Source organism: Brassica rapa, chromosome A01 (genome assembly GCF_000309985.2).
Source record: "Brassica rapa cultivar Chiifu-401-42 chromosome A01, CAAS_Brap_v3.01, whole genome shotgun sequence".
Classification (NCBI taxonomy): Eukaryota; Viridiplantae; Streptophyta; class Magnoliopsida; order Brassicales; family Brassicaceae; genus Brassica; species Brassica rapa.
Window position 1 is genome coordinate 29,086,170 of NC_024795.2, and position 25,134 is coordinate 29,111,303.

General features: G+C 34.8%; 4 protein-coding genes across 6 annotated transcripts; 1 reads left to right on the top strand and 3 right to left on the bottom strand.

Moving 5' to 3' along the window:
- Nucleotides 1-210: 210 nt before the first annotated feature.
- LOC103843907 (transcription factor MYB41) lies at nucleotides 211-13,081 on the bottom strand. Of its 2 annotated transcripts, none has more exons than XM_009120691.3 (4): nucleotides 10,642-13,081; nucleotides 10,129-10,395; nucleotides 8,757-9,434; nucleotides 211-8,665 (listed from the first exon to the last, which is right to left on the bottom strand). In XM_009120691.3, the coding sequence occupies exons 1-4, from the start codon at nucleotides 10,737-10,739 to the stop codon at nucleotides 8,629-8,631; spliced, it is 1,080 nt and encodes a 359-aa protein (XP_009118939.2). In that variant the 5' UTR covers nucleotides 10,740-13,081; the 3' UTR covers nucleotides 211-8,628. The 2 variants fall into 2 exon arrangements, with proteins under 2 accessions (XP_009118939.2, XP_009118932.2); XM_009120684.2 differs by having other exon boundaries at nucleotides 10,129-10,401; nucleotides 10,642-13,078.
- Nucleotides 13,082-14,579: 1,498 nt separating this feature from the next.
- Nucleotides 14,580-19,620, bottom strand: LOC103843893 (WEB family protein At3g02930, chloroplastic). Of its 2 annotated transcripts, none has more exons than XM_018654830.2 (4): nucleotides 18,200-19,620; nucleotides 18,035-18,109; nucleotides 17,318-17,495; nucleotides 14,580-17,221 (listed from the first exon to the last, which is right to left on the bottom strand). In XM_018654830.2, exons 2-4 carry the CDS (start codon nucleotides 18,055-18,057, stop codon nucleotides 15,680-15,682), a joined length of 1,743 nt encoding a protein of 580 aa, XP_018510346.1. In that variant the 5' UTR covers nucleotides 18,058-18,109; nucleotides 18,200-19,620; the 3' UTR covers nucleotides 14,580-15,679. The 2 variants fall into 2 exon arrangements, with proteins under 2 accessions (XP_018510346.1, XP_009118927.1); XM_009120679.3 differs by having other exon boundaries at nucleotides 17,318-17,498.
- A 220-nt stretch (nucleotides 19,621-19,840) lies between these two features.
- Nucleotides 19,841-22,782, top strand: LOC103843883 (replication protein A 32 kDa subunit B). The gene is made up of 10 exons (XM_009120660.3): nucleotides 19,841-20,064; nucleotides 20,259-20,363; nucleotides 20,840-20,937; nucleotides 21,045-21,086; nucleotides 21,163-21,240; nucleotides 21,448-21,526; nucleotides 21,608-21,706; nucleotides 21,792-21,868; nucleotides 22,213-22,281; nucleotides 22,381-22,782. Exons 1-10 carry the CDS (start codon nucleotides 19,963-19,965, stop codon nucleotides 22,463-22,465), a joined length of 834 nt encoding a protein of 277 aa, XP_009118908.1. The 5' UTR covers nucleotides 19,841-19,962; the 3' UTR covers nucleotides 22,466-22,782.
- A 566-nt stretch (nucleotides 22,783-23,348) lies between these two features.
- LOC103843872 (putative gamma-glutamylcyclotransferase At3g02910) lies at nucleotides 23,349-24,349 on the bottom strand. The gene has a single exon (XM_009120651.3). The coding sequence runs from the start codon at nucleotides 24,208-24,210 to the stop codon at nucleotides 23,650-23,652; it is 561 nt and encodes a 186-aa protein (XP_009118899.1). The 5' UTR covers nucleotides 24,211-24,349; the 3' UTR covers nucleotides 23,349-23,649.
- Nucleotides 24,350-25,134: the final 785 nt, after the last annotated feature.

Sequence of the window (25,134 nt, forward strand, 5' to 3'; positions counted from 1 at the left end):
TACGTGTTATTAGAGCAACATTATCAATGAAAACTCTTAGCAAACATCTTAGAATTTTTAATTACTATTTTTAGTCTAAGAAGTTTTCTAAGATACTTCAATAAAATACAACATTATCAATGGAACTTTTGGAAGGTTCTTAAGTATAAAATATTTATTTAATTAATAAGTAATAATTAAGATATATCCATTTATATTCAATACATTAAAAAGAGGAAATAAATTTCATTTAATTAAAATTACAAACATTTTAATACATTCCATACATAAAAAAAAAAAATTCATAAAACACACATTTTATTCAATTCATAGAAACATAAAAATCACTGGTTATTTGGAAAATGTCGAAATTTAGCCCAAATATTTTCAATCAAATCGAATTTTAATTGTTCATGGGCTTGCCTGTTACGAACGCTCGATCGACGATCCATTGCAGTGCCGAGATTTGAATTTGGAGTAACGGTGAATGTATCCTCTTCCTCGCTTTCTTGGAATTCTCTCACATTATACTGAGAGTATGTTGATCTTTCATCCTCGACAATCATATTATGGAGTATGATGCATGCTTTCATAATATTTGATATTTTGTCTTTATCCCATAATTTGGATGGATTTTTCACTACGGCAAATCTAGCTTGCAGAACTCCGAAGGCACGCTCCACATCTTTTCGAACAGCTTCTTGGGTTTTAGCAAATAATGAATGTTTCTCACTTTGTGGAAGTCGGATAGATTGAATAAAAGTCGCCCATTTAGGATAAATACCATCAGTGAGATAATATGCCAAATGGTATGGATTACCATTAACATAGAAGTTCACTTCTGGCGCAATTCCGTTAATAATGTCATCAAAAACGGGTGATCGATCAAGAATATTAAGATCGTTCATAGTACCTGGAGCTCCAAAAAACGCATGCCATATCCAGAGGTCACTTGAAGCTACGGCCTCCAAAACAATAGTTGGTTTTTCGGTTCCTCGTGAATACATTCCTTTCCAAGCCGTGGGGCAATTCTTCCACTCCCAATGCATACAGTCGATGCTTCCAATCATCCCCGGGAACCCACGTTGTTCTCCAATATAGAGTAGTCTTTGCAGATCCTCTTGTGTGGGACGTCGTAAGTATTCATCACCAAACAAGCTGATTATACCTTTCGTAAAATTGTGCAAACATTTCCGAGCTGTCGTTTCAGCAAGTCGGACATACTCATCAAGTGAATCAGCTGCACCGCCATATGCCAACTGTCGAATTGCTGCAGTACATTTTTGTAGCGGTGTTAGACTAGACCGGCCGGTACAATCTTCTCTTGGTTTAAAATACGGTATTTCCGTAGAGAGACGATGCACAATACGCAGGAACAATGATTTGTTCATTCGAAACCGTCTCCGGAATAATTGGGGCGTGTAAGTTGGAGTCTCGCTAAAGTAATCATCCCAGAGCATTTGGTGGCCTTCTTCTCGGTGCCTCTCGATAAAAATACGTTTCTTTCGCTCTTTTGGTTCTGGAATAAGCTCAAAGGTTTCAGCATAATCATCTAACATGGAATCGATTTCATCATCATCATTTATGTGGTAGTGATAATGAGAAGAAGATGCCATTTGATTTTTGAAAAAAAAAAATTTAAAATTTATGATAGAGAAGAAGATTTGGTATAAGAAGAGGGATGTCTTAAAATTTCCAACGATCTATCATATTTATAGAATGAAATAAGTGTATCTTGTGATACTAGTGTGATTTAAATTATACAACTTGTGATTCTATATTGTTTTGTTGTGGCAATAAAAAACAAACGCTCGTGAGTCTTACACATCAATGTTTGTTTGTGAGAAAATATGTTTTGTTTTCAAGTATCACAGACCAACAATGTTTCTTTAGGAGGGAAACGTTTTTGTTTTAAAGTTTCACGGACCAACAATTTATGGTGAGAAGGGATGTTTGTTACAACATTAGTCTTTATAATTAAAACTCTGACTTTAAAGTTCACAGTAGAGATACATCCTTCATTACATTAGTCTTTATAATTAAAAGTTCACTACGCTTGAAACTAAAAGGATGAGCATTATCACGTTCTCAATGCACCAATGACGAATCACTTCAATCCGATCACCAACCCTAGTACAACTAAAACGATGAGCATTACACCAATGAATACCTCAAAGCCATTTATAAAACTAGATTCCTTCTTTGCCAAGTCACAAACTAACTGCTCTAGCCTAAGCACCTTCTCATCTGTCTCATAGTCACTCAGAAGGTTCAGATTGTCTACCTTTTCCTCCAACTGAAGAACATGTTTATCCCTCGCCCTCATCTCCTCCATGACTGCGACGTCCCACCATTTCCACACATGGCATTCTCCATCATCCATGTGCTCGCAGGTGTAGTATCTCCTCCCTGGATCAAGCCTAGTATATGATGTAGCTAACTTTGGTGCACCACCACAGTAGCAAACCTGGGGGAATCCAAACTCCACCTCCGGTTGTGGAGGGTACTGCGGAGGGTACTGAGCCGTGTCACCATATTGCAAGCTCAACTCTTCCTGGTCACGACGGATGAGGTCTTCCGTCTCGCTGTACTCAGATGTCTCTCCACCATACTCTGCAGAATCTGAAGGTTGGCTGTAACTATATATCCCCATTTTAAATAAACCTGCAAAAACATTTATTTCATTAGTACATTATACATAACACAAGTCATCACCAAACAATAATTTAAGGAAACATTTTCATTACTCCGAAGCAGAAATACATTAGACATGGAAGCAGAAAAAACAGAATTTAAAAACAGAATTCAAGAAACAGATACATAATAAATGCGATAACATTTTCAGAAATACAGAGCGAGCAGCTTGTTCTTCACAACTTCCTCAGGCTCGCTTAGTGGTCCTGGCTTGGCTAGGAGTGTGTCCAGAATGGCAAGCTTTGACAATCTCTCCTTCAGCAGGAGATCATCCTTCTTCAACTCCATGACAGTCGTAAAATCAGCCATAGATTTTATTCCTTGAGTATTATTCTTTCTAGCTTTAGCTGCCTTGCTACCCTCTGGACGCACCTCTTCATCACCAACAGTAGTGTTAGATGTTTGCGAACCAAACTCTCCAGCGTTTCGCTTTGAACTCCCACTAGGTTTAGGAGTGTTAAGGCTGAGCCACTTCTGCTCAAACCTTAACACACACCACGCATGCTCCAGATTGAATTTTCTCTTGTGATCAGCGAAGTAAATATCATGAGCCACCTTGAGGACATCAGTGTCGCTCTGACCAGAACTGATATGTCTCTCTGCTGCCGCGTATGCACCACAAAATTTGTTGGTGTAGTCATTAATCTTTTGCCACCTCTGCTTAAGATGGAGCCACTCTCTAGGTTCACCACTCTCTTTAGCATGTGGGGTTGATGCATAGTACTCAGCAACACGTTTCCAGAACGTCCCGGATTTTTGTTCGTTTCCAACAACTGCATCCTTAGATGTGTTGAGCCACGCACTTATTACAACCTCGTCATCAGCTGGAGTCCATTGCCTTCTCTCCCTAGAGCCAACTGGTGGGTCTTCACGTGAAGCTGGAGCGTCGGGTTGTTGTGAACTAAAAGGAGGTATCTCGGATCCTCTTCCAAAGTTTTGACTCGAAGGAAAACTTCCATACTGGAAGTCTTGACTGTGGAGAAGATAGCTATAGCTAGGGGAGTCACTATATGGATTCACTGGATCCATTATCGAGCTGACTAAGAGGATTATCAAAGAAAGAGAGAGAAACCGGAGAGAAACAAGAGAGGAACAAGATAGAAACAAGAGAGAAACAAGAGGGAGAGATAAGAGAGAAAGAGATAACCACAACAAGAAGTAAAGCTTGTTGCGGATTATATAAAGAAATAAGAGAACTAGATATCATAAAGACAAGGATAACAACCATCAAAGAGCTTTAAATAAAGACCTAACAATCAACTACTAGGGTCTAATCAATAGTTATTACAACCATAACAACCATCAAAGCAATCAAGTAACTAAATATGATTTTCATTTGGTTAGAAACCAAATACAGTCCACTGACAAAGAGCCAAACTTATACTCGTTACAAGCATAACAACACTCACTACAACGTCTTCCTTAAATGTCCACACCTACTTAAACAAATAAGACGCTCTCGTTACAGACGGCTTATGAGTTCGAAACTAATAACTACAAAACCAAACTAACCTCAACAATCACTACAACGTCTTCCTTAAATGTCCACACCTACTTAGTTTAATTTCTTATTTGTTTTCATTGTCGAATTCACTAATCAATCAAGTATACAATCAAATTGTCAAACAACCACAGCTCAATCGAGTATAAAATCCAAAATTTAATCTAAAATACACAACAAGCAACCACAGATCAGTTCACAATCACATTCCTCGCCAACAAAACCATCAGAAACTATACAATCAAACATTCAGAAACTATACACACGAACTATACAACCAAACAGTCAGTGACAAACCAATCAATTAGTTTATATGATTCCTCTAAATCTTTCGCTAGAACAGACATAGAATATTAACAGAGATAGAAGACAAACCTTGTAGCGTTTCGATTCGGAGGACGACGGCGAGATCCTTCTGGATTGGGTGAGAATAGATGACGGCCTCCGAAATCTACCGTCGAGTGAGAGAGATTAGTGAGACTATGCACACCGAGATCAATCACCACGCATGCAAAAAGCCATCAAACCAAAAAAAAGATTAGATCGACAATCTCACTGATTATGAAACCAAAAAAAACCCATCAGAGAAGAAGGACGAACCTGCTGAAGATTCGATGCGGGGTTTGAGCTTTCGATCGGTGTGGTAAGCGACGCCGCTTCACTGGTCGAGAAATCGCCTTCTCCAGAGACAGAGAGAGAGAGAGAGAAGAGGGAGACGAAGAAAATGGATCGAGACGGAACGACCTCCTTCTCTCTACCGCTTCCAACTTCCTATTACCGCTTGCCACGTGACACAAGCACTGCGCCCACAAACTTCTTACCTAAAAAACGATTCTATTAATATTCCCCATTTTTGATTTAAATTTTAACTCGAATTGGGCTAAGCATCGAGGCTTAGAAGCCCGATAATGTTGCTCTTAGAGTATTGGAGAGGTTCCTAGATTTTTTTACCACCCATCTTAAAATAGTTAGATTTATTGAAAAATAGCTAGTTTGCTTCATATGCGATTATACAGAAGAAAAAATCTACCCACCCTTTTGATGTAAAAAAAATAGCTTGAAGAATAAATATTGTATACTTTCTCCCAAAAAAAACCATGCAAGGCCAAAAGAAAGAAATTTTTCTCAATGTGGTGGCAATGACGTCGTCTTGTCCGTCATTACATTCCTCCTCTTCGTGCCTCTCTCTTAATTTATCTCGTGAGTCCTCTCCGCAAATCCCAAAACGGAACCTTAAATCTCTCTTTACTCTGGTATGGACAATTCACACCGGTCCAGAAAGAGAGGGCTCACGGATTAGGGATTTGTAACGAAACTTACGCCCTTACCATCAATGGTAGTATTAAAGGTTTGAGTTTCTCCTTGTTAATCGCATTATATTGGAAAATTGATCTGTTTTCAGAGATTATTATTTTACCAAAAAGATTATTATCTAAAAAAAATAATAAAACAATTTGACGTGGTAACGTAAATGCCATGCAGGTCAAAGGAAACAACAACCGTACGTAGTAGTGAGCTACCCGGAGTTGCAATGTCCCGGAGAGTGCTGAGTGCGCTTGGCCTTTCCACATTGCCAACAAAGGTCTACATGGCATGACCTATCAACCACCAAGTGGTGAAATAGGAGCGGATGCATTGGTTATTAAGCTAGCCACCGGTTTACCCGACGTCACCGCCAATCCAGCTTTAACCGAATCCTTGTTCAAATCTGAGCCACCTTATAACGTCGAAGGAAACCACAGCTCTTCAGTGTATATAGAGGACCCTGCAACCAAGTGGGGTTTTCGGATCGGGAGCTTTTCTAGGTTTTACTGGAAAAAATCGGGTTGACCCGGTTACTGGCGGAGCATTCAATTCACATGGAATCAACCACTTCTTGATTCCTTCTGTTAGATACATGGGATGATTTGGCCAAAAGAAAAACAGCATACATGGGATGTTTTAAACGGTTAAACCGGTCAATGGATAAGAGGTTAGAAAGTCTATTTTGAAAAAAAAAAGGTGGTGATAAACCATTCCGCGGAAGAGAAAATGTCAAAATCTATTTTGAACTTACATTAAATAAGGGATCGTTTCAGACATAGTTATCTCATTGTTATTTTATAATTAAATCATATGAGATTTCGAGATTTCTGGCTCATTGTTAATATTATTTTATATCAGACATAGTTATCTCATTAACTGTCTTAAAAAAAGTTTCTCAGATTTCTGGCTGATAAGAGCCATCATCTCGATTTTTAGGAATATGTATACCACATTGGAAAATCAATGAGACATTAAGTAATATATAAAGAGTTAGGGCCAATCTACTAATTGCCAATTGGTTTTGAGTTGCAAGCCCATAATAAACCTGAATCTAACATGGTATCAGAGCCCAGATCCTAATAAGTTAAACCCCTAATTAATATTAACCCTACCCGACCGGATATATATGTCGTAATTGACTCGCTCGACCGAGTATAATTGTCTTAAAGTTCCGAGATTTCTGGCCGATAGGAGCCATCATCTCGAGGAGGGGTATTAAGGGATATGTATCCCACATTAGAAAATCAATGGGACATTAAGTAATATATAAAGGGTTAGGGCCAATCCACTAATTGCCAATTGGTTTTGAATTGGAAGTCCATAATAAACCCGAATCTAACATAATATATTATGATTTTAGTACAGAAATGATATAATATTTATATCTCAATAAATCTAGTTCAAATTCAATTTTAAATAACATTTTATGGACGTAAATGGTGTCTCAGCAACTATATTATTAGACATATATTCATTGTATTTGTAAGAGAATACTGAGCTCGAAGCAGAGAGCACTGCAAGCTGGAGGTTTGCTTTAGCTAAGGAATAACCAAGCCTGCGGTATTCATCAAAGTGATATATTCGTTTGAAACTTTAGGAGTTTGTGATGGTGAACATTTGTTTTACGCACATAACACAATGCAAGATGAGCAGAGGAGTTTAGTGGATGAAACTCGGACAGTGAAACATAACCGAGGCTATGTTTTCTTCTTTTGATTGTTTTAAAATGTCTGCTTTGTCAAATTATAATAAGATTAAACTATTTTTTTATTGCCTTGGTTCGAAAGGTTTCGGTTGCTCGATCTCACTTATGGTGTGTGTGGGTGTTTCAGATGTAGTCTACTTTTGTTGGTGCGGTTTCTATTTTTGTCCCCGACAATGTTTCTTACGAGTGTGATTGAATATTTCATATTTCTCGAAATCGTTATCCACAAGCAAAATCTTAGTGCCGATTTTTGGAAATAATTAATTATTAAAAAAAGAATAACGCGACCGACTAGCCAAATAGGCTAGTGTTAGTATATTACTACACGTTTCTCCGTTTATGACTCTCCTGTCACAATCTTTATCAAAGAATAACCTTGGTGTTTAATTTGAACTATGTATTGTAATGTCAACTTTTGCTTTGACTATAAAGTTTTTTACTTAAACTAAACATTTGTTCTTGCAAATATATATCCCAAAATATTCCACCCTACCCAATAAAAAGCAGAGGCAGCTATATCGGAAATGTGATACATTGGTTGATGCAAATCATATTTTCTTAACTGAACCAGACTCAAAATAAACGTGTGTAATTATATAAATTCTGCTTAATTATATAAATAAAAACCAAAATGAATTTATTTATTTTTAAACCAAAAAGAAATTAACCTTGATTGTCTCTGTTAAACGAAAAGAGCCCCTCAGTGCTAAAAAATCTATATGTAAATACTAAATACGATAGATTTCAAATTTTCAGATATGATGACTATATGCAAATTAGTTTAATTCATTGTGATTTTTGTGTTATCAATATAATTCATTTCCTTCGATTAGTTTCGCAGTATCCTCATTGAACGCGCTAATAGTATTTGTATTTGTGTGTCGCGCCTAATCACTCGAGAATTGAAATGAAATATGTTTTGTATATACGTACATTTTTGAAATTCATGATGTGGCCACGATGTGAGATGTACAATGATGTTTATATGTTACCATCTATTTATAATACTTGTACATCTCCTTTGTCTCCTCTTAAAGTCAAATAAAACTAGGTTGGTGTCACTTTCAAGGCTTTATTAGTTCACTTCTTCTTAACCATCCCCAACTAAATTTGAAACTGAGAGAAATAAAAGAAAAATTGATCTCTAATTTAAATCAACAAACATTATCTTGATGGCCATTTCAATCATGAATTAATTTATCTAATTTAGAGGTGTAAGCTCGTATACATTGTGAATTAGTACTATACATATTTCCCAAAAAAATTACAGAAAATAATACAAACGTATGATAATCAGTTTTGTACAGTATCAATGTTATGTATACATGGTCGAAAAAATAAGAAAGAAAATTTAAGACATGTCTGAAAGTTAATTAACAAACAACAATATATTATGTAAATATATATCCACAGAAATTAATATGCTAGTGTGTTTCTCTCGTTTCTATTCACGGAATGGCCAAGGCTCTGAACAAGTTTGCCTGCAAAAAAAAAACACTGTTAATAACTCCTCGACATTCAGTAATTATATCAAATATATGTGTGTGCAAATGTTTAGGTTATCTAACTTACTCTATGATTTCTTTCCAAAAAGAATCGCTTGCTTCATCATCAATTATGTCACACCATGGCTGATGGTCTTGTGTGAACGTTGAGGTCGATGAAGGGTTTGAAGTTTGATCACTATGCTTTAAAATCTCCTTGTTCTTGATCATCATTTGGGTTTGCTTAGACTCATCAGAAGAGGCCGAAATCATTGGAGGAATCATATCTTGATCATTTTGATGAGGAAATAATCCAGGCAGCCTAGAAAACGAATCTAAAGGCTGGTGGTCAATGTGAGAGAGGCTTTGGGCTGGATCATAGAGATTTTCACTTATATTTGGTCTTTTCTCTAAGAAAGAAGATTGACTAAAGATGTTATTGTTGGTGTGATGAATGTTAAAGGAAGAAGAAGGGGTAGTGTTGTTGTTGTTGTTGAGGACTTGAATCATACTATGTAACAATTGGGCTTTTGCAACACTTGTTGCATCCAATTGTATGTTTTGATTTAGAGTCAAGAGGTTATTGAAATTTGCGGCGGCTAGAAGTTGCGGTAAAGCGGCTAGAACGTTTAGATGGTCGGTTCTTGGCCTGTGGGTCACCGGATCGATCCCCATCTGAAGAAGTTTCTTTCTAATATGCGTGTTCCAATAATTTTTTATTTCGTTATCTGTTCTTCCTGGAAGATGACCAGCTATGGACGACCACCTTCAAGACATGTGTAAAAAATAAATTAGTTTTTTGGTAAAATAAAAATATAAATTAGTTTAGTCATGATATAATTATTTGGTGGGTTAGTTAAGCCTTATACGTATGCATGCACCTACAAAAACCCAGTGTAGTAGGTTTACAAATGTATGATTTTATACCGCAACTAACCAAAACAGTGTACTAGCGCATATATACGTATATAAAACATACACCTTTACACTATATAGTATGGACAAATAGATTAAGATTTTTTAAAGCATTAAAATATTAAAATTAGTTAATTATTTAGCAAAACATATATTAAATTCTATTTTATTATAATTCATATATAATAAAAGAGACGTTAGAAGAATATATAGTATCCACACTACCATATTAAAGTTCTTCTTTCTTTCTTTTCATTTATTTTCATATGAACTTGCAAAACATAATAAGTTTAGCCAAAATAAAAAATACTCATAATTAAACAAACAAAAAACGTATTAACACACAAATTTCTCGAAGAAAAACGTATACAACACATTTGGTAAAATTCGTTTCGTATAGAAATCTTCTAACTTGTTTGGTATAGAAATTTTGATATATTTCTGTCATTTTTGCTCTTCATCTCATATATGATAATTAAATCAATTAAAATATGAACTTAAAAAAATCACTTGTCTTTCTTTTTGAGAAAATTAAATATAGTTACTTGTTTCCAAGAAGAGAATGAAGGTTGATGATGGTTTGGTCTTCCTCAGCAGTGAAGTTTCCTCTTTTGATGTCTGGTCTCAAGTAGTTAGTCCATCTCAATCTGCAACTCTTCCCACACCGGTTTAAACCGGCTTGCTTTGGAAGAGCTCTCCAGCTTCCATGACCGTGCTTTCGTATGTGATTTATCAGTTTGTGATCTTCTTCTGGCGTCCATGGCCCTTTCTTTAGCCCACTCTCATCGCAACACGGTGATCTTCCCATTTTACTATAGCTTGTATTATATGTAAAATGAAAAGCATTTTGACATCAATTAGATAACCAACGAGTAGACTTAATATACATTAAAATTATAATGTTGTTAACAAATAAATTTTCTTTAAAAAATATAATCTCCTTTGTAGTATATCAAGTTAGTAAACACACTTTTTATAATTAAAAAAATAGGATTTATGATTACATAGGAGACCTTCAAGTAAGTATTAGTATGTATATATATGTGTATGTAAAATACCTGTAAGAATGAAAGAAATTTGAAAAAAGGGAGAAGAATGGGGAAGGCTTGGTTAATGAGGGTAACTGCTTTGTTCTTTGATTTATATATAGAAACATGGAAGAGGCTTTCGTCTTTGTCTTGTGTCTTGTCGGAACAAAGAGATCTTACATAGCTTTCATGACATGTCCTTTTGACTTTAATGATTTAATCCTATCAAAGAACAATATAACGAAAATGCCCTTGGTAAAAGCTAGAAGAAAGAACGAGGAGGAGGAGAAGAAGATGTTTAAGTTTGTGAAGCAATGTGTGGGATAAAAGTTGCTGCAACTAATTCATGTTGACAATGTAAAGCATCCAAAAGAATAATTCAGGATAAAAGCTAAATATTCAAATAGGGAATAGACTATAACTCTCAGATAAATGTCATTGACGCATATTTTCTATTTACATTTCACTCTGATTTTTACAATCTTACTATAGTTCTCGACTTCTCGTTGTTGGTTTTGAATTTTGGTATAAAAAAGGAATTATATATGATCAGGAGTTAACTATTTTTGTTTTTTTTGTTATTCTACTATTTTCATATAAAGTTTTGCATCGCTGTTTGATCGAACTTCCGTGGAACGCAGTTCGAACCACTATCTTGAGTAGGTTTCCGCAAGCAAACATGTCCTTATTTGTCATGGAATAACTTATGTTGAGTAACACATTATATGGGACTTGTGAATCGTGTATGTTTATGCGCTATTAGTATAATTATTTAAATTTTTAAAATATAATTTGTAAAATATAATTTATAATGTTACGTTGACCCAACTATATATGATCGGGCAGACAGTTCTATATACAATAGTATGGATTACTGGTGACTAATGACACATCTGAACTATTAGGTATTTAGGTACACAACTAAATTTAACCAAGTCTCGATATGGTTGTTCATTATTGGTATAAATCTAGTTCTAAGCACACCAGGACACGCAAACTATTTTGTTTGAGATCACAAGCCCACGAGACCCTCCAAACCCTAACCTTCTCTAGCTATTAATTTTTCTTGATATTTGTACGTAAAGTTTTGTACGTGGCTTAATGGTATATAAGATTTTGCTGACATCAGAGTTCAGAAGATGTACTTAAAACATATATATAGCATCCTGAAATTTAATCAAACGTTTAGCATCCCGAAAGTAAATATTTATTTTGTTAAACGAATAAATAAACTGTACTTACAAAAAACGTGTTTTAACAGAAGAGCCCCATCATACATATATACCGCTTTTGATCATGGAGGTTAATCTAGTTTTAACATAAGAGGACCGTTACAAGTACAATCCAACTATTTTCATTTTTCACTATGTATTCGACAAAGACTTGTATATATATATATGTGCTGAAATAAATTAATAAGCTTTAAATTTGGATCCAAAAATAGTAAGCTTTGAAGTTTGAAGCTACATATACCTTTCATCACAAGAATGTATCTTTTGTAATTCACAAAGAAAGAGGTTTCCAAAATAATTAATGCTAAAATTAAGATGACCTCAATTTTTTTCTTCCTCAGAATAATAAAATGACAAAGTAAATTATCCTAATCCCTATAGTAATTTTCTCTCTAATGCGCAAACGAACACCAGAAATTATAAATACGGACGTTAGCTCTTTTATATGCTTTAAAATACGTACATGTACACGGCACATATATATATAATCCAGTATAATTTGTGTATTATTATATACGTACACACATAATTGGACCTTCAATATTTGCTAAAAGACAAAAGAGAAAAGAAATTATACGCTCACGCAAGCTAAAACCTGACTGTATTTTGCTACAATGCTCGTATTTCCCAAAGCATAACACAACATAACTTAAATAGTAGCTAGTAAACTTTTTTTGGGTGCAAATAGTAACTAATAAACGTAATTATCATAAAAAAATTAATTATCTCTTACGAGCAATGCAATGTAACGTCACGTTAAGGATTTAGAGAACGTTTTCTTTCATGCACTGTCACTAGACGAAACCAGACTGAACTTATGACGCTTATATGCTTGTTCATTGAAATGAATCCAAAGCAATAGATTCTTAAGCCACTATATGAATTCATTTAACCCACACTTATAAGTTTAAATTAAGATGATTTTGGCTCAAAAACCCAAAAGGTAATCTCTAATCTCCATAAGAACAGAAGCAGTAGCTTTAAAATTTATAGGACAATGTATACATCCATTACTTCTGTTCCTATGGAGAAGTACAAATTTTGGCGTACGTAATACTGTCTGGAGGTTACCTTTTTGTTCAGAGTAACTTAACCAGGACCAAGGACGTACCTTATTAGTTAGCGTATTCAGTATTGTTTTCTGGTCGATCTCATGATGATCTCATCATTATAATCAAATGAGATTTCTATTTTTTTATATATATATTTTTTTTGGTTGATCAATAAGTTATAACTAACTAAAAAATAAAGTGAACAAAATTCATGTACTTAGTAACCAAATACATTCTTATGTATCTGATTTGATTACGCAACATTAAGAATAGGGTTTTTAGTAATTAAACCCCTCAACTAAAGATGAATCGTAAAAAAAACCCTCAACTAAAAATCCTGTGAAATAAACCCTCAACTTTAGTTCCGTTAACATATGTTACCCTCCGTTTAAAAAACCGTGACGGAGGATGACATATGTTAACGGTTTATAAGTTGAGGGTTTATAATGTTGAAAACTTAGTTGAGGGGTTTTTTTACGATTCAAAAATAGTTGAGGGGTTTTATCACTAAAAGTCATTAAAGGGTTTTTAAGTTATTTATTATTCATTTATACATTGTTTTAGATTGATTTGTAAGCCTTTAAAACTAATGTATATTATTAATACATTAATCTATTATAAAATTAATTTATACATTTTAAATTAATAATTTTCAACACGATTTACAACTTATTATAACTTCAAAATATTAAATTATTTGATATTTGGCAATAGTGATATAAAAAAATTGTGTGTTTATATCGTCATTTTCAAATATCAAATAATTGAAAGTTTCTAAGTTATATTAAATCTTAAGTAGTGTTGAGGATAATTCATCCATGAAGTCAATCTTTCTATTTGGAGTATGACTTACTTTTTCTTATTTTCATGATTTTCGTCATCAGACTCATACTTTCCTATTTTCCTATATTGTTCTTGATTTATTGTATTACTTTATGTTTCAAATATATTATTGATCAAGAAAATAAAAATATAATGTAGTTATTCAGAAATCAATGAGAATAAAAATAATCATGCATTATTTTGGAGGGGGGAGAAGTATGAACCGGATGACATAAATCATGAAAAAAAGAAAAAGTGCGTCATACTCTAAATAGAAAGATTGACTTCATAGATGAATTATCTCGACACTACTTAAGACTTAATATAACTTAGAAACTTTCAATTATTTCATATTTGACAATGACGATATAAACACACAAATTTTTTTATATCACTATTTCCAAATATCAAATAATTTAATATTTCAAAGTTATAATAAGTTGTAAGTAGTGTTAAAAATTATTAATTTAAGATGTATAAATTAATATACAAATATATTAATGTATTAAAATTTATAAATTAGTTTTAAAGGCTTATAAATCTTAAAACAATGTATAAATGATGATAAATAATTTAATAATATTTAATGACTTTTAGTGATAAAACCCCTCAACTAAAGATGAATCGTGAAAAAAACCCTCAACTAAAAATCCAGTGAAATAAACCCTCAACTTATAAACCGTTAACATATGTCACCCTCCGTCACGGTTTTTTAAACGGAGGGTAACATATGTTAACGGAACTAAAGTTGAGGGTTTATTTCACAGGATTTTTAGTTGAGGGTTTTTTTTACGATTCATCTTTAGTTGAGGGGTTTAATTACTAAAAACCCTTAAGAATAATGAGTTATGAGTCGGTCCAGTTTTATTGTTTTTTTCTTTTTTTTTTTATATCAGTGGGGATTCCAGACGGTAAGTTCAGACTAATCCCCACGAGACCTTTCATCCGAGCACACACGGTTATAGGCGGCAAAATGACCAAAGCAACTCGAACCCAGGACGGACACTCCACTGGAGTTCCATTACCACTAGACCAAGAGATTAGAACAGTTTTATTGTTAAATTACAAAAAACAGATTACTAACGATTCCCTCTAATTCTATAGGTAGATTCAAGACGAATGGAACAGATGAACAATCATATATATTTTTACCTTTTACGTATACTTTAGTTAGTAACAAAGGTTTCGTTAAACTAGATCGACTTCCCCTATTTTGAAGCAAAACTACTTTTACCCTTCTCCACTTTGTTATCCGTTTGAAAGTCAAAAGATTATGAAACATATAACTTTAAGACCACATTCAAAGTTACATCAATTTTGCTAACCTTGAGCAACTGTAAGTTTTGTTCAGTCAAAAAGGAGTCATAAACTCTTATCAAAAAGTTACTTAACGTGAGAAACTTGCATTTCAAGGTACCTACCAGGTTTCAAAAAAACAAAGAAAGTTAAGCTCTCTGTAATTATAAGTTCTCAAGGTCAAAGAAACAGGGACTCGTCTAGAAGAATTCTAAACAAAGGGACAACGTTGGTTTCGGGTTACTAACTTCAGTTTTGCAATTATAATACAAACAAACAAGGCAAGTGAACACTCCCATGACTGCTTTTGATAATGCTGAGCAATGGTCTATATGCTCAACATTGTAAACAATAATACCAAAAGTTGGATATTTTTTAGCAAGAAAAAAAAAACAGAAACCTTAACATAAACATAGATTTTGTTCCAGAGTTTGTTGATGAGGCAAGAACAAAGAAAACAGTAAAGGCCAAAATAATCGAAAAAAGAAAACAATCATATTAGTCCAACTAAACAAAAACCTATTTCAAAAGCCATAAAAAAAAAGAAAAGACAGAACACTTATGGAGTCAAAAACGATAAAGAGTGATGTGTGTGCCTCTGTATATGTAATAAGTCAGATTCCACAACACCACCAAAAAAAAACTGCAAGTAACCTTAGAGACGTTTTATTTCCCCTTGTGGAAAGCTTCTTTCTTCCCAGTATGATAACTTTCCCACATACTATATTCAACTTCAACTGCATCATCATCATCATCATCATCATTACCATCTGAAGAATCTTCCTTCTCTTCTCTCTTCTCCTCAAGTTTCACGTTCATTCCATCAAGGTTTTCTACTAAATCATAGTCTTGTTCGCTCTCACTGAGCTCACTATCTTTCTTGGCCAATGCTTCCTCTAACTCCTTGATCTTCTTCACGAGTAAATCATTCTCATGAACAACGCTTTGAAACTCAGTTTCTTTATCCAACATCTTCGCATTTAGCTTCAAGCTTTCACCCCTCGCTTCCCTGAGAGCTTCCTGAAGATAAATCACCTCATCTTCCACTTCTTTAAGATCATCTCTCATCTCAGATTCTTTCTTCAACGCTCCATCAGCTTCTTCCTTAGTCCTTTTAACCAAACCACCCAACCTATTAATCTCTTTCCCCATCGAACAAACTTCTTCCTCAAACTTCTTCACGTGATTCACCAAACCAGCTTCTCTCATCTTGGTCTGCTCCAAGGCACTGACGAGTACATCGATCTCAAGCCTCGCCTCCTCAAACATCTTCTTGTAATGTTCTAGTTGCGTCTCGTAATCTCGACCACCTAGACTCAACAACTTCTCTTTAGTCCTCTCCAGCTCTGACGAGATTCTACTTTTCTCCTCATTCACAGTTTCAACCTCACTCTTCAGTTTCACTGCCTCTTCTTCCGCAGCCTCTAGCACATGTCCTGATCTCTCGAGATCCTGGCTTTGCCTAAGCCCCATCTTCGCCATCAACTTGACCTTATCCTTGAGATCAGTCACCTCAGACTCCACAGCGCGCAATCTTTTATTGCTTCCTTCCAGCTGCTTCGTCAGGGATGCAAGAGACGCCGAGGCGGTTCTCTTCATCGTGTTGGCTTCCTCCAGCTGTCTCTCCAATACTATGGTTTTGTTGCACCACTGGTCAGCAGACCCGTCCGCGTAAGACTTGTCCATCTTCAAAACTTCTATCTCACCATCAAGCTTCTCGATGATCTTATCTCGTTTTTTAACCTCAGCTTTAAAACCTCTCGCATTCTCAAGCTCGCTTTTCAAAATAGCAGCCCTCTTGCTAGCATCATCTGCTTGATGCATAAGCATGTTCTTGGCATCGTCAGCTTTAGCCAATTCTAAGCTAACTTTATCTAGCTCCCGGGTTACTAAAAGAAGAACGGCCGAGTCTGAAGCGTGCTGGTTCTTGACGATCTCGAGTTCTTTCTTTAGTTCTTCTTCTTTTAAATGAAAAGCCTCTACTCCTGCTTCAACGGCTTTAAATTTTTCAATCTCAAAACTCTCCTTAGCCGTTTTTTGAGCTTCTAAAGCCTCGTAGAGTTTCTCGAGTGACTCTTCCCGCACTTGTTCAAGTTCATTCTCGAGGGATGCTATCAGCTCATTAGCTTTCCTCAGATCTTCCTTAAGTTGGATCGACCGAGGTTGTGATGATTCTGATGATCCATTCACACTCCGTGTACGAGTTTTCTGCGAATAATCATTAGACAATGAACAATGGATATCAAACAGTTCTTCTTGAATTCAAGATATTGAGAAGATGATAGATACCATTGAGAAACTTACTTCTGGTGGGGTTGGAGCCTTACGAGACCTGTTAGCAGGAGAGCGGTCAAGTGAAAGACGGGTCGGTGAAGAAGAATTAGGTTCAGATTTTGTCATTATCAAACTCAGTTTAGGCCCTCCTAAAGATCCTGGAGATGATTTGCGCAGAGCGCGCAGTGTGGTTTCGGATAGACCAGTTCTGCTTCAGAAAACAAACCAAAAGTATCATCAGGCAAACAAGAGAAGAGACAGCTGAGAATGAACTAAACTTGAAAAAAAAATTTCAATAAACACACTAACAGAAACCTCAACAGTACAATTAACAATGAGTCCATTAAATTAATATAGAATGCTACTACGGAACTACTGCATACAGGAAACATATAGCAATAACTATACAAGCATCACCAATTAAACCAGTGATTGTAGCTAAAATAGAATATATTCCGCTTTTGAACCAAATTTTAAAAAAGTCTATAACCAAAACACACTGATTAAAAAGAAACACAATTAAAAGTGTTAAAATACTGTCTACTTTTGTATATCTGGATTGAAACAAGAACTAGTGTTCATGTCTCTCTATCACACACACACACACACACACTCTAGTAAAGCCTTATGTTAAAGCAGCTGAATCAATGGAGGCAACAACTAACAACTCAACATGCAATCGTGATTAAAAATATAGATGAAGCAGCAGAGAGTTAGAACAATCAGACGAATATCGGAAACGCTTACTTAGTCTTAATCGTAGGATCCATAGCCACGGTCTAAGATTGGTGCTGTTGCTGCTGCTAAGGATCAGTGATCAACCTGAAAAAAATAAAATCAAACTTGCTCAAAGTTAGGTTTGAGTAGAGAGATCAAGAGATAAAAGACATATAAAGGAAACGATTGATGAACCACAACAGAGATAATGATAGAAAGCTTTGCTTAGGTTTTGTCTAGCCACAGATAATGCTAAGATCATCATGCCTACATATACTCACATAAAATTTAACCAAAATCCCGATTGGGACTCATATGCTCCGATAAATACGCAGAGGATAACGACCAAACAAATTAATTATATATCATTAAGTTATCGATAATCAATACTTTTAAAACTAAAGTTTTAAAGTTTAAACATTACTTACATAATTCTAATTGATTTCTTACATCGGATTCATTTTTAAAATCAATTTTAACTATTTCGTTTATTGTCTTTTCCAAAAATTCGACATTATTTATTACATAAATAAAAACACAATTCATCTATTATGAATATTTTATTATATCTTTTATATTTCTTTCACTATTTCGAACTATTTTATTAATTATATTTACCATAATAATTCGACGTCATTGATTTTATCTGTTTATCACAATAATTTTTACATGTTTAAATCAAATTATTCCGTTATTGACAAGAATTCAAGCCCGTTAACAAAAAAAATTTGTTGTTTGCATAATCATTTAGAATGGACATGTACACATTTAGATACAAATCCATTTTTCAAACAGGATTTGAGTAAGATTTTTCATTGTCTGACGAGGTTCCTAGAACCTAAAAATATCAAAATAACCTAAATATATGTTTAAAAATATCATTCAACAATTTATAAAAAGAAATTGAAAACCAATTTAACAATTTTACAAAAAAAATTAAATAGATATATTATCAATTCAACAAACATTAGAATAATTAATTAAATATTAATTTTTATATACGATAAAATAATTTATCTAAAAAAGATAATTTTATATATACGTAAAACTACAGACATAGATTTATATTTATTTTCAAAATATTGTGATGTGAAATATTTTTGGATAGCATATTATAGAATATTTTTAGATAATACATCAAATTAATGAAATTTGTTTTTAATTTATAGGTAATATATATCAATAAATCTAATTTAGTTATCTCATCCTCCGATGTATACGTAATCGATGACAACCAAACAAATTAACGTTTAAATCAAATCATTAAATCATCTATAGTTACAATTTATAAAACTATAAACATTGGATTAGGGATTAAAGATAATACTCAGTTCTAACTAAGTTTTATCAAAAGAAATAAATAAAACAGTGAAGCAACAAATAAAGATATCGTTTAATAAAAAAACAATATAGCTCAAACTTTTTTGATCAACTCTAATTATTTAAAAAAAAATCTTATAAATATTTAAATCCGCTTTCTACCGTCTAAAATAATGCTCAAACTCTGTTGTATATTGTCAATTTGAACATATTATCACAAGTGATTAGTAACCACAAAAATTGATTAACCCACAAAATATAATTTATTATGTTTAAACTTCAGACTACACTTACCACTCGGACACAAAAAATGTATATTTTTCAAATGTACGTATTTATATATAAATGACTTTTAAGTAAATTGAAAATAATAACATTCAGATTACTATACAAATATGTTTTTCAACAAAAAAAAAAGAAACACTTGGGAAAAAAATTCAAAACCATCGCGGGAAAATGGGAATTTATTTGGCGGGAACAATACACACAATTTTCCATTAATTAGTTGATATAATATAATTATTTAAAGACTTAAATACGCACAGAATTTTTCCAGAATCTTCAAGCGCTGTTTCGAATTATTTCCACCGAAGCGACGAGGCGTTCCATTAGGGCTTCGAGAGAGAGAATCTAAAACCATGTACGGAGGCGAGTTCGACGGTAACGCCGCATTCGCCGGCGGCGGTTTCATGCCTTCTCAGGCCACTACGCAAGCGCCTGAATCCTCATCTGCTTCCAGGGTCCCGCATCTCTAAATCTTCTTCGCCATAGATTAGTTTGATCAATCGTTTCCTCGCTTACGATTATTATCATGCCGTTTCGATACTCGTTTGATGCATCCGATCCTTTCGGTTTCCAGTGGTTTCTCGGGGAAAATTAGCGTTTCTCGGGAAAATTAGCTGCGATGTATTGAGTTTTCATTTGTTTTTTGCAGAATCGAGATGCGCGTACCTTGCTTCCACTGACGTTGAAGCAATTGAACAGTGTTTCAACCAATGGTGAATCGAATTTCTCCATAGACGGCGTTGATATCAACACTGTAAGCTCTTTTTTTTTTCTTCTTCAGCACTTAGACTAATGTATTATGCTCTCTTGCTGTGTTTTTTCTGCGTATTTGGCTATTAACGGTTAAGTTTGGAGTCTATCGAGTCAAGTTATCAGTCAAGAATGTTGAACAGCTGTAGATTCTTTACTTTGGTGATCTTGAGCTTGGTGTCAAACTTGTTTCTGCTATAGGTTTTATGTCTATTGAGTTAAGTGTTAACGGTTATGAAGATTGATATCAATAGGCAATTTCATTTACATTTTCTGAGATATTATGCCGTCTTGTTGTTGTTGCTGCATATTTGGCTATTAACGGTTAAGTTTGGAGTCTACTGAGTCAAGTTCAGTCAAGTATGTTTTACATCTATAGATTATTTACTTTGGTGATCTTGAGCTTGCTGGTGTGTTTATGCTATAGATTTGATGTCTACTGAGTTAAGTATTTTCGAGCCTTGTGTTGTCTTTGTTTAGGTTGCAATTGTTGGACGAGTTTCTAGGATTGAGAACAGAATCACCCAGGTCGATTTTGTTGTAGATGATGGTACTGGCTGCGTTGAGTGCATCAGATGGTATGTACTTCATATATTTTTCTTGTTTGAATAAAACTTCAACTTGAAAATGCTCTCATAAGGCCTCTAAGATGTCTTGCTAATTCACAGTGAACAATGATCTGCAGGTGTCATGAACGTCAAGAAACTGAAGAAATGGAAGCAGTCAGGTATATTTCTGCAGAACATTTGTAGATTCTTTGATTTGGTATAGTTTTTGATTCTGATAGTCTACATTTTCTGCAGGCTGGGAATGTATGTTCGCCTACATGGTCACCTGAAAAGTTTCCAGGGGAAGCGATCTATGAATGTTTTCTCAGTCAGGTATCTTTGTTTCCTTGACATAATCGAGCAGTCTATGATACTTTGGTTTAACAAACCATATCACATTGGCTTTCTAGCTTTGAGATTTATATTTATATCTATATGATATTTCTTTGTGGTTTAAAATGTTACATGCTCTATATTTCTTTGTCTTTAAGTAAATGAACTTCCTGAATCTGAATTTTGAGTCTAATTATATGCTTCCAGGCCTATCACTGACTTCAACGAGATTGTACACCACTTTACCGAGTGTATGTATGTTCACATGTACAACACCAAGCCACGGGTATTAGCCTATCCCTTACCATTGTTTAAAGCTTTGTTCCAGAGCCTAAAACTTGTTATATACTAACCTCAACTACTTCAGGGTGGTTCTATTACTCAGGCTACTGAAACTCCTAGGCCTCAGCCATATTCATCAATGCCAACGCCTGCAAGGCCATTCCAAACCGGTCCATCTAATCAGGTATAATATAGACAGATCCAATCTTGAAGTCAAAAATTTATATGCTCTAGTGGCTCTCTTTAATCATCGAAGAATATTTTTTCAGTTCTCGAACCAGTTCAATGATCCAATGCATGGCGTAAGGCAGACAGTCTTAAATTACCTGAATCGACCTATGCACCTGTAAGTTCATCTAATCTCCCCAAGAGTAATCATCCATTCAACTTTCAATACTCATGATTGGACTTTGGTTAATAAATGAGAGCATATCAACCACTAAAGTCCTATGAGCCATCCGTAGTTAAGTGTTTTAAGTAAAACTCATTTAACATACCACAGTTATATAAGCCTTGTTGCCGATGTTTGAAACCGAGTTGTTGCAGAAGATGAATGTTTTTGTACTAGTGTTAATTATATTACTATTTGAAACTCAACTTCTTTCGTTTGATTTTATCTTTCCCTCGATCACTCTTCTATAAGCATGACTTGAGTTTGATATTTGGTTATATATATTTTGAATACACCAGGAGATCTGAAGCTGGAGTCCACTGCGACGTGATTGCACGGGAGTTGAGGATTCCGCTGCAACAAGTCAAGTATATCTCTCCATTCTTTCTCACTGACAAAGTTGCAACATAAATAATGTAATCTTTCTTGACATCAACTGCTTGGTCTCTGTAAATATGTAATGGCAGGGACGCATTGGAACAGCTCTCGAACGATGGCTGCGTTTACTCTACCAGCGATGAGACTTGCTTCAAATCAACCGCAAACGCATGATCAAAATGGAGTTATCTACGTGCGGAAAAAGCCTTTTTGTATAGGCCCTATGGTACGACAACCTTTGTGGCTTTAGACATCTATCTAATAGCTTTTGGATTTATTAAAACCAACTCAAAAGGTTCAATCAAAATACTCTCGCCATACGATACTTCTTTTGTCTACTTGCTATAAACCTGTCTGTCTTTAGGAGGTGTCGTAGCTGGGTCGGACCGGATTTTAAGTCCCAATTCGATCCGAATTTTGGGCTGGGCCGTTTATTTTCAGTAGCTATTACTCATTCACTGGTTACTAACAATTAGAAAAACTTATTTATATCTGGCACATCTCTTAATAGAGACATTTTGATTAGAAAAAACAAATATAATTAAACAGCATTTGAGGTTGATAATATTCTACTTTGCATCATGAACTAGTCTCGGTATTGGTATACTGTTCAAGTAACTGGAGTTGGTGAAGAGTTTGAAAAGGATCTAAATTGACTAAAATCTTTGTATTTAGTCAAACAAAATTGTTCAGTTTTTCCTTTTTTTTTTTTGCAATATAGTGACGTGACCAAGGTTAGTTGTTTCTTGATGTATCTGAAATCTTTGGAATATGTTATGTTTTAGTCCATATGAAAAGGCAAATGGTAGTTTAGTATTAAAAGGTCTTAAATTCAAATAATTGGGCTCTTCATATATTATTAACATTGCCATTGTCGTCTTGTCACGAGTCACGCAGAGACTTTACACACCTACCTACGTTAGTTGTTTAATTTAAAATAAATATTTATTTTCTCATTTGCAAGTTGGTTTCTTGCGTAGTGAGTGACATCAAAATTTACATCGCGTAGTAGTTTAAATTCCAATCTATAATTCTATAGACGTTAAAAAAACTGTTATCAGAGAAATTGATTACATAATGTTGAGTTTTGTGACGGAGAACAATTGATCTCTGATAAGTGATTACAAACAGGGATTCGATTCGGGTACAAAACGATCACAAGTACCAAGAGCGACCAAAAGCTTATTAAGACAGAAGACTTGTATTGTTTTACATCCGAACAGCAATCACAGAACCTAATCCAAGGACAACCGTAGTACGGATACGAAGGACCGATGGGACCCTTACAACATGTAATAGTAACTAGTGTTTTTTTTCTTTTTCCATTTTTTTCCCGAGAGAGAGAGGGAAAATTAAAATCAGTCACATGGAGAAGAAACGAAAATACGGATATGATCCAAGAAGCTAAGATGCTGCGGCCTATCGTTCCGCTTCACATACCCACGCGCTTCCTTCTCCGTGTACGCGCCGAACGACCTCCTCCTGTTCCTCTCCCAGAGCTCCTCCTCGTAGCTCTTGTGCGCGTAGTACGCCTCCACCACGCACGACGACGAGACACGCTCTGTTTCAAGATCTCCTCCCTCTTCCTTCGCGGCGAGACGGATCGGTTGTCTGACGTAATGGCCCCGGCTGATCCCTTCGAGCTCGTCGAGACGCGAGAGACCGCGGGGAGAGACCGAGTAAAGCTCTCCCGTGACGCGTTGACCCGATCCAGGCTTGTTGAGGAGGAAAGGGACTCGGTAGGGTCCGCAGACGAGGGGGTACTTCTCTAAGGTTTGGTAGACTCCTTTGAAAGAAGCGTCGCCGGATCGGATCAGATCTTGCATCAGGACGTGGTTCGAGAATCCTCTCTTCAGAGTTCCGTACGAGAACACGAGGGTGGTGGTGGTCTCCGTCGGCGCCTTTGTTTCGTGGCCCATTGGTTGAGAAAAAATAGAATCAGAATCGTATTAACAGAGAGAGAGAAGTTATTGGAATCTCTGATTTTTAGGGCGTGAAATTTGGCTAAGCCGATGACGCGTTTATATAGTAGTGGAGTTTTCCTGCTCTGGCTGATTGTATTTATTTATTCCTCCAATTTTGTTTTTTAATATACATATATTTTCCTTCAATTATAAAACTGATGGTTAAACTTACAAGTAAGCATATGATTTCTATTTTCTGTGGTTGAAATTATAATAATAGTGTAATCCCAAATAAGTATGTTTTTACTACATTAAAAATGCCTAATCATAGTTATAATTTTGGTTTATAAATATCAATAATTCATAGATATTAATTTAAATACATTTTCTATAAATATATACATGCTAAAATGGCTAATTAGAGCGTTTCATCATTTATCTTGTTTTATAAATATCCAATAAGGAAGAAAAAAAGTATGTAAAGAAGGGGCCCTTTGACACCAAATTCTTACTCAAATATTTTGGTTATGATGGAACTTGAATAAAGAGTTGTGTTTAGCTGGTTACCATATGTGAATGGATGATAAAGTAATCAGAGGAGACCCACTCGGCTCACTAATGGACCAGTACAGCACCCGTCGTATCATATACATCATACAACATATCATATGTCAGAGACAAAGAAAAATCTTTTTTTTTTAAATGTAATATTTTTGCTTTAACCATTTCACTTCTTGGGATATAAAACCAAAAATATAGCAATAATTGGCGTGAGAGGTTGGTGTGTTTGGGATTACGTGTGGATGCAGAACGTAGCATCACCATACATTACAGCCAAGTTGCCAATCTTTATTTCACCTTTATTATTTGTAAAGTTTTTAAGAGGTTCCATATTTTAATAGTATCATTTTAAAAAAATTTATTAGTGTATAGGGTGGA

Bases quoted from the DNA above. Each gene is read 5' to 3' on its own strand.
- LOC103843883 (XM_009120660.3), top strand. From the start codon at position 19,963: ATGTACGGAGGCGAGTTCGACGGTAACGCCGCATTCGCCGGCGGCGGT. The intron at 20,364-20,839 runs GTAAGCTCTTTT...GTCTTTGTTTAG, and splicing joins ACGGCGTTGATATCAACACT to GTTGCAATTGTTGGACGAGT. The intron at 20,938-21,044 runs GTATGTACTTCA...AATGATCTGCAG, and splicing joins TGCGTTGAGTGCATCAGATG to GTGTCATGAACGTCAAGAAA.
- LOC103843872 (XM_009120651.3), bottom strand. From the start codon at position 24,210: ATGGGCCACGAAACAAAGGCGCCGACGGAGACCACCACCACCCTCGTG.
- LOC103843907 (XM_009120684.2), bottom strand. From the start codon at position 10,739: ATGTTTCTATATATAAATCAAAGAACAAAGCAGTTACCCTCATTAACC. The intron at 10,402-10,641 runs GTATTTTACATA...ATATAATACAAG, and splicing joins AATTTCTTTCATTCTTACAG to CTATAGTAAAATGGGAAGAT. The intron at 8,666-8,756 runs GTAAGTTAGATA...TTTTTTTTGCAG, and splicing joins TTTTGGAAAGAAATCATAGA to GCAAACTTGTTCAGAGCCTT.
- LOC103843893 (XM_009120679.3), bottom strand. From the start codon at position 18,057: ATGGATCCTACGATTAAGACTAA. The intron at 17,499-18,034 runs GTAAGCGTTTCC...TGTTTTCTGAAG, and splicing joins GATCCTACGATTAAGACTAA to CAGAACTGGTCTATCCGAAA. The intron at 17,222-17,317 runs GTAAGTTTCTCA...GATTATTCGCAG, and splicing joins AGGCTCCAACCCCACCAGAA to AAAACTCGTACACGGAGTGT.